Source organism: Leuresthes tenuis, unplaced genomic scaffold, assembly GCF_036924035.1.
Source record: "Leuresthes tenuis unplaced genomic scaffold, fLeuTen1.0.hap1 SCAF_17, whole genome shotgun sequence".
Taxonomy (NCBI): domain Eukaryota; kingdom Metazoa; phylum Chordata; class Actinopteri; order Atheriniformes; family Atherinopsidae; genus Leuresthes; species Leuresthes tenuis.
The window spans coordinates 32741351-32757118 of NW_027325371.1; the positions used below are offsets into that span (position 1 = coordinate 32741351).

Consider the following 15768-nt stretch of genomic DNA (forward strand, 5'->3'; position numbering starts at 1 on the left):
TGACGGACGAACAAAAACGCAAAATGTATCTTTCTACTACATTCTTCCCTTTCTGTCTTTGTTCGGACCTTCTTCTTCCATCTCACCTTCCTCTTCTGCCATTTTCAAAGACTCTCCACCAGACTCTCATTCCATCAATTAGAGCTCTCTGCTCTTCATCTTCTCTACTGATCTGGACCTTCAATATTCTCTTTCAATATTCCGTCAATATTCTATTCAAGAACTTGTTCAATAACTAACTTTTCCTCGCGGTTTCCGGAGTTTGATTCTCGGAGGCGGGGCATGACGTAGGCTTACGCTACACTTTCAGCCCATGGTATGCCTGAAACTGTTGTGACGTCTGCCTGGGCGTGTTTTGTAAGGTGACCTGCAAGGAGAATTCGACTCTGCATTCCTCCGTCTCATAAACATTTGTTCAGAGGATTCTAAAACACCATAACTTGTTAAGGTATAAAGGGAAAGATATAGCATAAACTTAGGATATAAAGACAGCACAAACAACATAACATAACATAACATAACATAACATGATGGTTATGAGTCTCGAAATTCAGATGGATATCTGTAAAAGTATGACGTATGAATAACGAACCAAACAATGTTATTTTCCTGTGTTAAACACGGAATACAATAAGAAACAGATGAAGCATTGGTTAACAGTTGGATTATTTCATAAATGTCAAGTCATATGCAAGTTGTTGACTTAATTTTGGGTTTAACTATTCAGTACTACGGACCACTCAGGGGCAATGTGGCTCCATAAGCTGATAAGTCATTTTCCAAAATAATAATATCTTCCGTATCGTTCCGCGTACTATCATGAAAAAGGTATTAAAATGCAGCTTGTGATATCACTGAGAACATGAAAGAACTTGTACAAAGATACAAAGCACATTTAATACAGTTTCAAGATTCAGCTAAAAAGTGATTCTGGGTGAGATCCTTTTGAGAGGTCCGGCTGTCTCTGGCTTGAGTCAGAGTCAGGGTGAACTGTCACCATTGTTTACTTTGAACCATATAGGGTCGGAAGGGTCCTGTTCTGGTCTTCCCCAATACCCTTCGGTCTGTTGTTTGTTCCGCTTCGTTAGCACTAAGCTATTAATGCATTTACCTAAATTTATGGCACAGGTCTGTGGAAAGAGGCGCTTAGAAAACTCCCCCAAAATGCTTGCATGGGCAAGGGTTGTTGTAAATTTCTCTTCTTTGATGTAGAACTGACCATCCCCACAAAAGAATGTTGCAGTCATTTAAAATCTTAAGTTTGTATTAAATTCCACACTTGAGTTCGCTACATATGTCCAGAGCGCAAGTTGTTTATTTCAGATGACTGTTTCCTCTAGGATCTTTAAATCAGTAATATTAAATTGTGACATAACATCAGAGTTAGTTCGAGGTTTCAGACACAGATTAGTTTTCTTGTTTGTCTGTGTGGCGTGAATGTTTTGTCTAATTATTTCGATTTTTTTTGGCTAAAAAAGTTGGCAAATTTGTTGATTTTCTCAGTCGAGAGGAGGTCTGGGTTTAACTGTTTAGGAGGATTTGTGAGTTTTTCAACCATAGCAAACAGAGTTCAAGAATTGTTAGCATTCTTATTAATCAGTTCAGATAAATGCAGCTCTCTGGCCTTGCACAGCTCATTGTTATAACTATGCAGGCTTTGTTTGTATAGCTCATAGTAAATCTGAAGCTTTGTTTTCCTCCACTTACGTTCAGCTTTCCTGCATTCTCTTTTCAGGTTTTTGACCGTAGTGGTGTTTCTCTATGGTGTTTTCTGTTTGCTCAAGGTGCTCTTGATTCTTATTGGTGCAACAGCTTCCATTACTCCTGGTGGCTCTAAGGCTGGATTCCCCTCAGAGGCCATGGATTGTTGTCTGTTTTGTTTTTTACAGGTGTAGCAGCTGGTTGTCTGGTTTTTGTTTCTATTTTTGTTCTGTTTCCTCTTCTTTCCTCTTCTTCTTTCCTTGTCCCCCGGTCCGGTTCAGTTCTATTACATGTCATATATTGTCAACAGAAATAAATAAATGGGCATCAAGGGGAGCTTTACATTTATAAAACTTCCCTTGGCAAAGCAAATCTGTTTGGCATCAAAGGTATTCAGACTACAATTCTGCTGCCATAATGCTGAACAGGACAAGGGAAAAAAAAAAAAAAAGAAATGACCAGGTCCAGAATGTGACCTCGAAGGTGGGTCGGTTCTGTTACATGTTGCCACAAACAAAACATGTCCAGCACAGAAGAAAATTCTTTGGCATTACCATCTGTCGTATTATCTATGTGAATGTTAAAATACCCGGTCCAGATAAAATGGTTAAAATCAGTCGAGATAACAGACAATAATTCCAAAAATTCATCAATAAAACTTGCACAGTATCCTGGAGATCTGTAAATGATTAAAAACAGAATTTTAGGAACACCCTTTAAAATAAAACTCCTTCTCCCCCACCTTTCCTCCCATTTCGGCATTTATCCATAAAACAAAAATTTGGTGGTGCTGTTTCATTAAGAATAGTAACACTTGTGCTCTCTGTTAACCATGTTTCTGTCAGAAAAAGAAAATCTAAATTGTGGGAAATTATGAAGTCATTAACTAACAGTGACTTATTGGACAGAGATCTAATATCAAGTAAGGCTAGCTTTGTGGAGTTTACACTGGTCTCTGTTGTATTCTGAGTTGTACGTGGTACCGTTAACAGATTAGACAGATTCACCCAGCAAGTTGACTGTTTTCGATTCCTTCTGTTGCTTACTAATACAGGAATCCTACTGGGTCCCAGCTTGTTCTCAGAACAGCTGTCGGTTGTAAGACGACTATAGCAGGGACCCTGAACGCATCATGGCGTTGTTATGCTGTGCCAATGTTATGCTGATGATACCCAGCTCTATCTGTCATTCCCACCTGATGACCACAGTCTCAGCAGGAATCTCAGACGGTCTCTCTGACATATCAACATGGATGAAAGCCCATCACCTCCAACTTAACCTCCCAAAAACTGAACTGCTGGTCTTCCCAGCCAAACCAACCATACATCACAGCATCTGCATCCAAACTGAATCCCTATCTCTTGCTCCATCAAAGGTTGCTAGAAACTTGGGTGTCATGATTGATGACCAACTAACCTTCAAAGAACACGCTACCTCGGTTGCTCGTTCATGCCGCTTTGCCTTACTAAACATAAGAAAGATCAGACCATACCTAACCCAACATGCCCCCCAACTCCTGGTGCAGGCCATGGTCATCTCCCACCTTGACTACTGCAATGCTCTCCTAACTGGTCTCCCAGCCTGTGCTGTGAAACCTCTGCAGATGGTCCAGAACGTCTGGTCTTCGGTCAGCCTAATAGAACACACGTCACCCCTCTGTTCATTGAACTCCACTGGCTACCCTTAGCCGCCCGCATCGAATTCAAGTCACTGATAGTAGCCTACAAAGTGCTTAATGGAACGGCTCCCATCTACTTGAATGCTCTTGCAAAGGCTTATGTCACAACTCGGTCCCTCCGTTGGTCCCAGGATTGTCGTCTAGCAGCTCCTACACCACGCCTAAGACAATCCAAACTCTGTTCATGTGTCGTCCCACGATGGTGGAATGACCTACCGAGCGCTACCAGAACAGGGGCGTCCCTGTCTATCTTCAAGAAGCTCTTGAAAACCCAGCTCTTCAGAGAGCACCTCCTATCCTTGTACTTGTACTTGTACCTTGTACTCCCCCCCCCTCTATCTTTGCACTTTATCTTTCTGCACAGAGTCGGACTATTGGGTTTCTTCTATGTAGTTTATTGTTAGCTTTTTGTATAACTTGTTATATCTTGATTTGTAAGTCGCTTTGGATAAAAGCGTCTGCTAAACATAAACATAAACATGGCATGTAATCTTTGTTTTGAACTCTGCTGCTGCCAGGACAGATGATGTAAGAGGAGGGGGTGCCCTGCGTTTCCTGGTAGATGGTAGTCGCTGGAGTCCTGGGATAGATCCTTTGGAGACCTTGGGTGATGTGGAGTAAAGGGACTGGTGAGGGGAGAGGGCTGGGGGTTGTTTGCCACGCCGCTGTGTCCTTCACTCTTATCTGTATAGTCATGTTTGGGTTTGCTGTCCCAACAGCATGACGTAAGTGTGCACCAAGTGATCTGCAGTTCCAAAGTTCCAAAAGATATTGAAGTTATCAATTAACTTAATCCGATGGACGATGCATGCATTTGACAACCATGTGTTCAGACCAAGAAGTCTGCTGAAAAGTTCGATTCCTTTACTGAAATGGAGACACGGTAAATGGATGGTAAATGGACTTGTATAGCGCTTTTCTAGTCCAGCTGACCACTCCAAGCGCTGCCCTACATGCCACATTCACCCCACTCACACACATTCATACAGCACGTCTTAGGATATAACTACGTGCTTTCTAAGCATTCACACACATTCATACCCCCAATGATACACTGGGGGAGCAAGGGGGTTTTCAGTGTCTTGCCCAAGGACGCTTCGACATGTATCGAACCAGAGTCGAACCACCGACCTTCCGATTGGTGGGCGACTGCTCTTCCTCCTGAGCTACAGCTACGGTGTGCCCCATAGTGACACAGTCTCCAACAGCAGAGAAAAGTCTTTCTTCAGGATCTCAGAGCCAGTCTTCCTTCTCAGAATATCTAAAGACCCCGTGTGGACGATGATCCTCATGCCATCTGGATGTGTAGACAAAATGGTTGGCAAGATGTCTATCAGTTCCCTGACTGATGTATCAGAAAAAGTTTTATTTTCTGTCTTTGCCATTCTGACATAGTCAGTGGGTCTACATGATGAGATTAACTCGATTATAGCTATAGTTGGGTCATGCTCCTTAACTGAGCAAGGGTTATTATCCTTGGATATATGGCGGTGAATGAATCGAATCACTGGCACAAAGCATGTCATACCCCAGTACGATAGGTAGCGCTGGACCCATTTCAGCTATAGCTAATAGAGGTCTTCACCACCAACAACAACAAAACTAAGGCATTTGAGAAAGATGGCGAACAAAGAGCAAGATGAAGCTACGTCCCTCTACATTTGTGATGAGCTGGTTATGGCACAAACGCGATGCACAACGGCGCATTCTCCATGGCGTTGTTTATTTCTTTCCGACGGTGCCGACAACAACAGTAATATCGTCTCCTTCGACTTCCGGGTGACGATCGCGGAAAAAAATCTCGAGCATGTGCAGAACGCTCGATCCCATCCAATGTCATCTACATGCTCGCTCGGCGGGCATTTGAATCAAGTTATCTCGGGGTCTTAATTCGATCGCAAGTAACCCAATCCGATTTGATTTCTTGTCAGATTGAGGTGTCTACATGAACTGAATAACTCAATCTTATTGTAATTTAGCCATTAATCTGATCCGATGGCATGCATGTATGAGGTGTCATTGATTCCGTCTCCTAATGGTCTGGTTAGCCCTTGGCTGAGTTTTGGAGCCATTTCTCTTATTTTTGTATGACAGTCATCTTCGCACATTGTATTTGGAGCCAACAGATCATATCTATTAAGCAATGGTACTTCAGGTGGTGGAGTGAGTGCTGGAGGTTTAGGTTTCATGCTGGGTTTACCTCTACGACGGACAACATGAGACCAGACTGGCGTTGATGATTTTGGTTTGGCACCAACACTGTTCCAGTAAGAGATTACAGTTGGACCGGCCGGTTTGGGAGCTTCCCCAGATATTCCAGTGTCATTTGGACACATCCAGGGAAGTGTGTCAGCCAGGTCTGCAATGTGAGGCTCCACATCAGCTGTTATCCCGTGTAGAAAAGTCTGAGTTAGTTCTTTGGCACATGAAGGCTCCATAGCCTGCACAGGAGCTATAATAGAATCAATAAATTCCTCTCTCGCACAAATGTCTTGCAGCGTTTCAATCCTCTTCTCAAGCTGTGTTATCCTCACAGAGAGTCGCTCACACTCTGTGCAGCTCACTGATTTTGCAGGGTAAGGAGACATTGTTCTGTCCAATTCTCTTTGCAAACAGGAGGGCTTATACCATTTACAAATATACACTTAAAAGAAAAATAATAAAATTATATCCAAGACTAGTGAAAAGAAGTAGAATGATTTAAAAGCAAATACAGCAGTAAGCAGCAGGAGGAAGCAGAGAAGGAGGAAGTCTATATCAACAATCCATGGTCAATTTCAGAAGAGTTTGTGTCATACTTGTTTAATATATATGATTCACAATCAAACTTGTGAGCCTTGCAGTTACTGTATACGGTATATTTAACCATAATAAATAATAGGTATCTATTCTCAATACTATCATAGCAAAACAGAAAAGAGTCTAAACATAAGCTGTTCAACCTATTAATGTTTCATGTGGCAGCACAACAGGATCATAGGTGCTCAAAACAGCAGTAGCACAGAATTATTTTCTGTTAAGAGTGAAGAGGGGCTAAAAAGCTTTTGTATCAAGAAATATCTCAGTTTCTTTTTTTACCCTTTGCATAGAATACTGTCATCCCTGTGGCAGCACGAAATGCTTCACTTCAAAGTGAGAATATCAGATAATGAGGTGAGCATGAGTCATTCAAACCCTTTTGTTTTTCTAGTTGCAAGAACATATGAAACTAATGCAAGAAAGCAACCTCAGATAAAAAAAAATCAGATCAATAATTTATTCTGAACAGAGAGAAACGTCAATATTAGCAAACTTACAACAAAATTCAATTCACTGTCCAATTTAATGCGACTGCAGAGATTTTGTCCTTGTCCTGTATGTGATTTATTTTCTTTCTATAATAAAGTAATTGGTCCTGATCATCAATACTTCTGACTGATATGACTAAGGTTTATTAAAAATGAAGAGCATTGATCAGTTTATTAGACTTCAGACCAGTTTAATCTTCATGCTCTGTAGTAAATGTGCCTCCTAAAACAGAAATGTAATGTTTTCTTTTCTGTCAATTTCTTAAAGTCTCTGGTATCATTCTACAGCCAAACTGAACATATTTGTTATATAATATTATGGAATGTTTCAGTAGCACTATATGTATTACATATAGTGATTACATCACAGATTCATAGATCAGAGTCATCAGGTTAAATTCATGAAACAAAATGAAAAGCTGAATGATTCTCACAGTTGCTGCTTACGTGCTAAAATGTATGCAAGTTGGTAAAGATACAGAGACAAAAAAATTCTTATTGCATCCATGAGATTTCATAGAAAAAGGACATAGTGAGGTTTTGGAATGTCCTCGAGAGTAATGTTGGTATATCCCAACACTCCAGGTGATAGAGCAAGTATAGCTGCCAGACAAGCATCTGTCTTTTCAAACTACTTTTAGACACTAGAGCACAAACATAATTTCACAAAGACTGCATTACTTAAAAGGTTTCTCCCCTAATACAGCTTACTGTCAGTTAGTTGTCAGTACTTGTAGTGTTTGATATGTGCCAATTTTCCTTACTTATCAAAAGTATTAAGTAGCTGCCACAAAAAGTACAAAACTGATGTGCTCAAAAAGACTGGAGTTGGCACTATGGACAGTCGACGTATGCTGACCCACGAGAGGAATACACATCTGAAAAGCAAAAGTAAAAATGGACAACACAAATATGTCAAAGTTTAAAGTGCCTCAGTTCGTATGTTACTCACTCGTGGGTTGCCGTAGGCATGTCTGTACACATGACATTCTGAATGCTATCACTTTAGTGTCACATATCTTAAATACTAGGCTAATTCATCCTTGTGTATCTACATGCTATTTACAAACTGTGTACAACTCAGTGAATAAATACTCCAAATCAGAAATACTAAAACATAAAAGTGTAAACTCATGATCATGTGTGTGTTGAACAGAACTATTTTTTCTAACTAAATAGAATAGAACATTTTTACAATAATATGTGTGAGTGTGTGTTTGTATCGAGAGCTTCTACAAACCAAATGGTGGTCCTCAGTTCTTGGAACAGTTGCTGTGCTGATGATATGTCCGAGTAATTTTATTCACATACACCTGCTTGTATGCTGCTATTTACCCAAACATTAGCATTATATGTATTTAGGAGCTGGGGATGACTGACTTGGTTCTAACTATGCTGCTCTTAATTAGACCTTCCAAAGGAGTTCTAAATAATGCATTTCTTCCCCTTCTTATAATCACAGTATTGGTATATTGTTGAGCTTTCTGTCCTTTAGAACCTGTATATTTTGTTACCTTAGATTGCCTTTGTATGTGAGTCAATAACTGCACCTCATAAAGAACAAGACAAGACAACAAATACAACGTGAGGTTTGCCTGTTGCTGACGTCTGTGTTGAAGATAGTGCTTATATGTTTGCTAAGTCAATAGATAGTAAAAAAACTATTTAATGCTTGATCATTCTACTCACTGTGCTTTGTGACAAACAAATGAGCAATTTTGCAACGTTGGCTTAAGAATTCTGATCTTGCCTGTGAAATGTAAACAATGACTAAGTCTGCTGATGGTCATCCGTAATGGCACAGTACTTCAAAAACATACAAAAATCTGAAATCTTTAGGTAAATAGCGACATACTGTTCTATTATCTGCACCTAAATCCAGAGCGACACTGTTAAATGGAATAAGTTTTACAATGGGAAAAACACCCCCTGTGTGTACATAAACAGACACACGTAGTCCTTGATGTATCCAGATACAGTTTAAGAGCTACCTTCCTTTCTTCTTCCTCCTCCAGCCTACTCATTCTTTATGCACTGAAAACAAAAGTCATTTTTAAATAATGGTTGTCTAATCTAATGCTACACAGCTGCAGAGGGCAGCTGTCTGTGGAAAATACAAATATCTATTTACAAAAAGGGCTATTTTTAGTGCTTTTACTTTCTTTCTTGTTCCTCATGTTTACTCCCCTCTGTGGCCTCCCTCTAGAACACCCAGGTGACAGGGACCCACTGTGGGTTTTTAGAAACTGTTTCCAGTGCAGCTTTGACAGTACGGTAGGCCTCTTCGAGGTTCTCATTGATGATGCTCAGGTCAAAGTAGTGACCGTAGGCTGCCTGAATTTTAGCGCTCTCATCACATGTCCTCTGTAGCTCCTCATCCTGCAGATGAAAAAAACACATATCCTGTTTTTTCTTACTGCTTTGTGATACAGAAATGATGGTAACTCATTGCTCGATGATTTCTAGCAAGTTTTGAAGAGTTTTGTACCGTTAAACTCTTATCGACCACTCCTGCCTCTACAGCTGAGCAGTTCATTGCCTTGAGGACCTCAAAGTCCGGAGACTGAAGGAACACCACGTATGGCAAGAATTCAGAGGTCCGCAGCACTTTAAGAGACTACAGTGAACACACACATACACAAAAAACACACAGAGATGTTACATTGACAAACTGCTGGGTTTAAGTCCACCAGCTGGTATTAGATTTGTGATTGATGACAGTAAATGACTAACTGTGCTCTCTCACAGTTTTCATTGATAAGATACCCATGAGAGAAGCACATGATATCCACTGTCTCAACAGAGCTTTTCAGAAAGTATCAGGAACTGAGTGTGTTGGTTAGATTCCAGATAAAATGAAAATAAAGCCTGAAGCAGTGATAAATGTGGTTACGAACAGACTGCAAACATTTAAAAATGATCATTTGGTGACCTCATGGAGCTACGGGTACCTTTAATGCTGCACTGATTGAGTCAATCGTGGACCAGTTATTTACTGACTGCAGTGCTCGGGAAACAGTGTTTTTATACACTTTCTTACAAGTTGAGACATGTCATCACATATGCAAAGCTGGAAAATTTGAACAGATTTCAAGGTTTGTCAAAAGAAAATGTTAATGATAAAATTCTGAATGGTATAAATCAAACACCACACAATGTTATGGGAGGTTCTAACAGAAGGTACTGACAAATAAAAACTATAAAAACTATAGCTACACTAACACTGTATCAGACAGAGTCCAATTCAGTGCAACCCTGGATCCAGACCTCTGAATCCAACCACTCCAATAAGTTGACAATTAAACAACACAATCAATCTAATGAGTGCCACAGCAGAACTAATGACAATCAGCATTATGGACAATACCAATGTGTGAAGTTGCTTCAGAGTGAGGTTCTACTGTGCAGCGCAACAGGGATATATTAAACAGCCAATGCTGTGGGGGCGGGTTCTTGGCACTCGCATGCATGACTACAGAACAACAAAATGGAAAACACGCAGGTTCGACATTCATTTTTGTTCCTCCTCACTTAAAACTCAGGAAAAACGGGCATGTTGCCAATAACTACACGTGAGTCAGCTTTAAATAGCTTAAATTCAGGTTCATATGTTGAACTCTTGAGATTGATTTGACAGTGATGATGACAACATTGTTGTGAAAAATTACAGCAGCAGAAAAAGTCTAGGGTGGAACAGACTATCATAGTTGTGTGTATACCTGCGGGTTGGCGTCCAGAATGCAGATGCGTCCCGCCTCTATGACCTCGTGTATGGAGTCAATCTTTAATCCATACAGGTTGCCCTCATACTCTCCGAACTCCAGATAACGTCCATTCTTGATGTCGGTCTCCATCTTGCTGCGGCTTGTGAAAGCATACATCCGACTCTCACGCTCACCTTTTTTGGGTTTTCTGGAGGTGTCTGAATGGAATATAAAATACAGTGTCAGTATCGCACATATCCCGACAAGTGCCACACATTGAACTATTCCAGGTTCCAACCCAAGATGTTGTGTTAATTTAGAGAGAATAAATATTAGTCATGTACTGTACACATTTTATTCTGAGGGTCAGTTACATTTTTAAATTTCATTGTGTGATAAATCATGTAAATGCAGCAGATTTCATACATGGAATGGTGGTGCCAAAAAGCTGTGGATCCCTCAGTAGAAGCTTGGCCTTAAGTCGACGCCTACCCACACCCTGCGCACCAATTAAAATCAGAGTTTTCCTCTTAAAAGGCGGAACCTTGGCCACCTCCTCGTACAGCAGTATCTCATGCCTGTCAAACTCTGAGAGAGATGAAGAAGGACAGGTGGGATTAACGCATGCAAAAAGGACAGTTTTATATTTGACACACATATAAAACTGGTTTCTAGGACTGCCTTCTTTCACCTTCGTAATATTGCTAAAATCAGGAACATCCTGTCTCAGGGTGATGCAGAGAAACTGGTTCATGCATTTGTTACTTCAAGATTGGACTACTGTAATTCCTTATTATTGGGCTGTCCCACATATTCTCTGAAAAGCCTCCAGCTGATCCAAAATGCTGCAGCCAGAGTTCTGATGAGATCTAACAGCAGAGATCATGTTTCTCCAGTTTTAGCTTCTCTTCATTGGCTCCCTGTTAAATTCAGAATAGAATTTAAGATTCTTTTCTGTCTTCTCAAACCCCAGCTGGTCGAGGCGGATGGCCACCCTTCCTGGTTCTGGTTCTGCCAGAGGTTTCTTCCTGTTAAAAGGGAGTCGTTTCTCTCCACAGTCGCCTCATGCACGTTCAGAATGGGAGATTGGACCAAAGAGAAGTTTCGGTGCAATCTGTTGTATTGTAACTCCAATTGTATTAATTGGATTTGATAACAATGACTCATTGAAGTGCCTTGAGATGACATTTGTTGTGATTTGGTGCTAGATATATATGCAATTGAATTGAATCGAATTTAACTAAATTGAGTGCAAAAACAAATAAAAGAGGTGAAAAAAGAATTAAAAACTTAAGTGAATGACAGGAAGAAAATGCAAAAATCATCATTATAAACTACAGAACTACACAAATAATACAAACATTTTACTGTTACCTGCATTTTTAGTGGTCACATACATCATTTTCTTCTTCTTCCTCCCTCCAACACCAGTGCAAAGATTTCCTTTAACAGTAAAAACAAACAGCATTCACGCAGGCAGAGAAGTGAAGTCAGACTTGTGTTTGCTTATCAGAATGATTCATGCTTCACAGTCACAGACTCAGCTGCTGGCATCCAGTTAACGGGTAATGGCCAATCACATTCATGCAGGAAAACATGACACCCTCTCCAATCTGTACACTTTTCACACATCATCTTTGGTTATTGGTTGTATCTAAAAAATTGTAATGTTTGTGCCTATGCTTATTAGGTGGAGGTTAATACTGCCAGCTGAATCAAACTACACTGTTCAAAGAGACCCTCTCAGAGCAAATCCTTTACTCCCAGCAGCATATAAAAAAAACATGTTTATGTGCCAAACTGTTGGCATTAGGAAATTAGTAACTTTATCCAAGAGGCACATTTACAATGATGTCCAACTTTTCCTGCATAAGTTTTGACGTTTCTTAGCCAGATGAATTGGAGAAACTTAACCTCAACCTCTCATCCTCAAAGCTCCATAAGGACTTAATTTTCTTTAAAGCCTCATCTACACGTCTACAGACGTCATAACTGCACTCGTGCATTCACTGCAGAGCAACATTTGGATTGCAGATGATTTGGAATTTTAGTGAAGTTTCATAAAGATTATCAGCTCTTATCCATTAAACATTTATTTGCAGGTGTGGGATTTAACCACTAGATGCCAGCAAAGAGTTGTCAGTGGACAATCATCGTCATCTGCTTGTTTCTGTCTAAGTTACCTGCAGGAGCCAACTCCACATCCTTCTTGACAAAAGCTTTTCTTTTTTCCTCCAACATCTGACTGGGGATCAGGCCTGCACTCCCACCCTCTACATGAAGGGCCTGCACAGCGTATGCATACACACAAAGAAGAACTGAATGCTAACAAATAAAGGATCCTGGAATAAGTTTTTTTTTACTTTTTTACAATTTGCTTATACAGAAGGTTACCACATACTGTATCAAACAAAATGAAATGTAGGCACACACACATGTTCTATGTACACATGCTGTCTCTGTCACCTGCCACCAGTTGACATCGTCCTGGTTGACTATCTGCAGGATGTCTCCCGTTTCAAACCTTAACCCCGCCTGCTTACACGGGATTAGGTTGTCATTGGCCGGGTCATAGTCATAGTGACACTTGAAGTAAACCTGTAGAAATACATGAAAATGTGTGTCTTTATCTCACTAGGCACTCTTTTGTTCATATTTGTTCACATAATCACCATTTAAAACCTATCAAGATTCCAGCACAACCTACAACATGAGGCATGGCCTTGTGTGTGCGTTGTGGTTGTGGTGTGTTTGTGTGTCACCTGTCTTGGTGGAATGGCCTCATGGTAGCTGGGCAGAATCTTCAGAAACACAATTCCACTGGCTGCCTGGAGCTCCTCCTGCAAAACTCTGGGGTCCCGGCGCACCTCGCGCCCGTTCACCTGCCAGCACAGTGGACAAGGAGGAAGTTCAAATATCAGATTAAGAAAAAAAAGAAATCTTAATAAACTTTTCTCTTAATCACTCTTTCAAGAACAAAGCTATTAGGTTTTTGGCTGACTAACAAATACAAATATACAAAAATTATATCTTAAAATCAATAAAATGTCAAATAGATTTGAATAGCAAAATTAATTATAAACGAAATGAATTATAAAACGCTTTTTATACAGCTTTTTGCCTGGACTGGTTTCCTTTGAACTTGAAGCTCAACTGTGAAGTATTTTAAAACATACATATATATTTTATTGCCAACTACTGATAGAGATGATCAGTACATTTTGTGTTTCTGTGAACTATGTGAATTACTTCAGCAAAGTTTTCCACAGAATCAGATTAGACTTTTTGGACATCTTGTTATTTACATTACAACACAAGCTGCAGACTGTATTGTGCATTTTTTCCCTCTCACTCAGCCTTTTCCAGCAGTTCTTCATTCTGCAATTTACTGAACACACTATGTAGAAGTAGTTAGCTGTAATTTGGCCTTAACAACAACACACCCGTACAAGACCTTCCCTCTCTTTGCTTAAAGAGAAGAAGAGAGGCACAAAAGGCAAAAAGTCATGTGTAGAACCTCATTAAACTTTATTTCTCGCGAGATTTTTTTGAGATAACATGTGAAGGGTCTGAAAAGACTCAAAGTAGTTGGTCCAATGAGCTTTCCTGCTGTGCAATCTCCTGTATTGATCTGGTGTGTGTGTGTGTGATGTAACAACCGACGTAGTGTCTGTCAGTGGGTCTACATGATAAGATTTACTCGATTATAGCTATAGTTGGGTTATGCTCCTTATCTGAGGGTAATTATCCTTGGATATATGGCGGTGAATGAATCGAATCACTGGCATAAAACATGTCATACTCCGGTACGAGAGATGGCGCTGTCCCCATTTTAACTATCGATAATAGAGCCACTTCTGTTTGACGTCTTCACCACCACCAACAACAACAACCACAAAACTAAGGCATTCGAGAAAGATGGCGAATGAAGAGCGAGATGAAGCTCCGTCCCTCTACATTTGTGATGAGCATGTTATGGCTCCATCGGGTTGTTTATTTCTTTCCGACGGCGGTGGCGACAACAGTAATATTGTCTCCTTCAACTTCTGGGTGACGATCGCAGGAAAAAGCATGCGCAGAACGCTCGAACCCATCCAATGTCGTCTACATGCACGTTCAGTGGGCATTTGGATCGAGTTATCTCGGGGTCTTAATTCGATCGCAAGAAACCCGATCCAATTCGATTTCTTGTCAGATTGAGGTGTCTACATGAACTGAATAACTCAATCTTATTGTAATTTAGCCATTAATCCGATCTGATGGCCTTCATGTCACCGCACTGTGTGTGTGAGAGAAAGAGCAGGGCAAGTGGATGAAATGAAGTAGCTCTGCAGAAGTATCATTCAGCATGATTTTTGGACAGTGATACTAAAACTATTCGTGTAGGTAGCTAAACATATTTGGGCAACTGTAAAAATACCTGGTCTGCCTGCTCAGGTGTATGCATTGTGTGGGATAGCATACAGAATGAAATAATTGCTGTTTACTCTTTTAAGATTATGCTAAGGTTGCTCATAGCATTTTTCTCCTATACTATACCAGTTCTGCATGAAAAAATCTAAACTCACAATTTCAAAAACCAAGAAACAAGCAGAAAAGTCTCACTTACCTCTTTGATGATATCTCCAACATGCAGCAGTCCTTGCTGGTCTATCATCCCACCGTGGAGGATTCGGGCTATCACCAGCTCTCCGCCCTCCACCTTAAATGTCACTCCCTGAAACATAATTAAGGTATGCTGTTATCACTTTTAATAAAAAAAAAATGGTTTTGTCTTCATTAGGAGGTTAGCCTAAAGTTAATATATTTAAAAATTGGAATAAACTCAGCTGTGTCACATGTTTGCATTTATAAAATAATTGTCTTACCAGATGCTCCCCAGCCACTTTACGTATACCCACCATCCGGATAGCATCAGGGGGCAGGTGCAGGTTGTTTGTGTGGCTGTCTTGTGGTTCATTATCCACAAAATCACATGGGCTGGGAGGTGGGCTATCACACGCCTGGGAGGCCACTGAATCATGAGTCTGTAGTAGAGACTGAGACACAAAATATCGCATATGTAACATTATTTTTACTTCTTTATACTACCCCAGTTCCAAAAATTGTGAGAATGCAAAGATTCACAACAGAGCCTGCAAAACATATCAAATGTGAGATATTTTGATATTCAAATAGGTCCAGCACCCAGACTCTTCCACTATGAAGCCACATTGTTGCAACAGCTGAAGTGCGGGGTTTAGATTTGTCTTGCTGAAATATGCTAGGCCTTCCCTGAAAATGGATGGTGCCGTTCCAGATGTGCAAGTTGTCAGAGTCATAAGCATTAATGCATCCAAATACTGTCAGAACTGAGAGCTGATCAGAAGCTAGATGGTCCCTCTTCTCTTTAGTCCAG

At 40.4% G+C, this 15768-nt stretch overlaps 2 protein-coding genes across 2 annotated transcripts in view; both read right to left on the reverse strand.

The window, feature by feature from the left end:
- Positions 1-15768, reverse strand: part of LOC140272867 (SWI/SNF-related matrix-associated actin-dependent regulator of chromatin subfamily E member 1-like) — a 221943-nt gene that overhangs the window by 37078 nt on the left and 169097 nt on the right. The gene's annotated exons all lie outside the window — the stretch shown is intronic.
- mpp2a (MAGUK p55 scaffold protein 2a) overlaps positions 8808-15768 on the reverse strand; it is a 28320-nt gene continuing 21359 nt past the window's right edge. The window contains exons 5-14 of the mRNA XM_072369143.1: positions 15239-15409; positions 14980-15087; positions 13133-13252; positions 12837-12968; positions 12554-12656; positions 11745-11813; positions 10797-10958; positions 10386-10588; positions 9155-9283; positions 8808-9045 (exon numbers count right to left, since the gene is read on the reverse strand). Coding sequence (XP_072225244.1) covers positions 8869-9045; positions 9155-9283; positions 10386-10588; positions 10797-10958; positions 11745-11813; positions 12554-12656; positions 12837-12968; positions 13133-13252; positions 14980-15087; positions 15239-15409 — 1374 coding nt within the window. The 3' untranslated portion in view covers positions 8808-8868. The remainder of the gene's footprint in view (positions 9046-9154; positions 9284-10385; positions 10589-10796; positions 10959-11744; positions 11814-12553; positions 12657-12836; positions 12969-13132; positions 13253-14979; positions 15088-15238; positions 15410-15768) is intronic.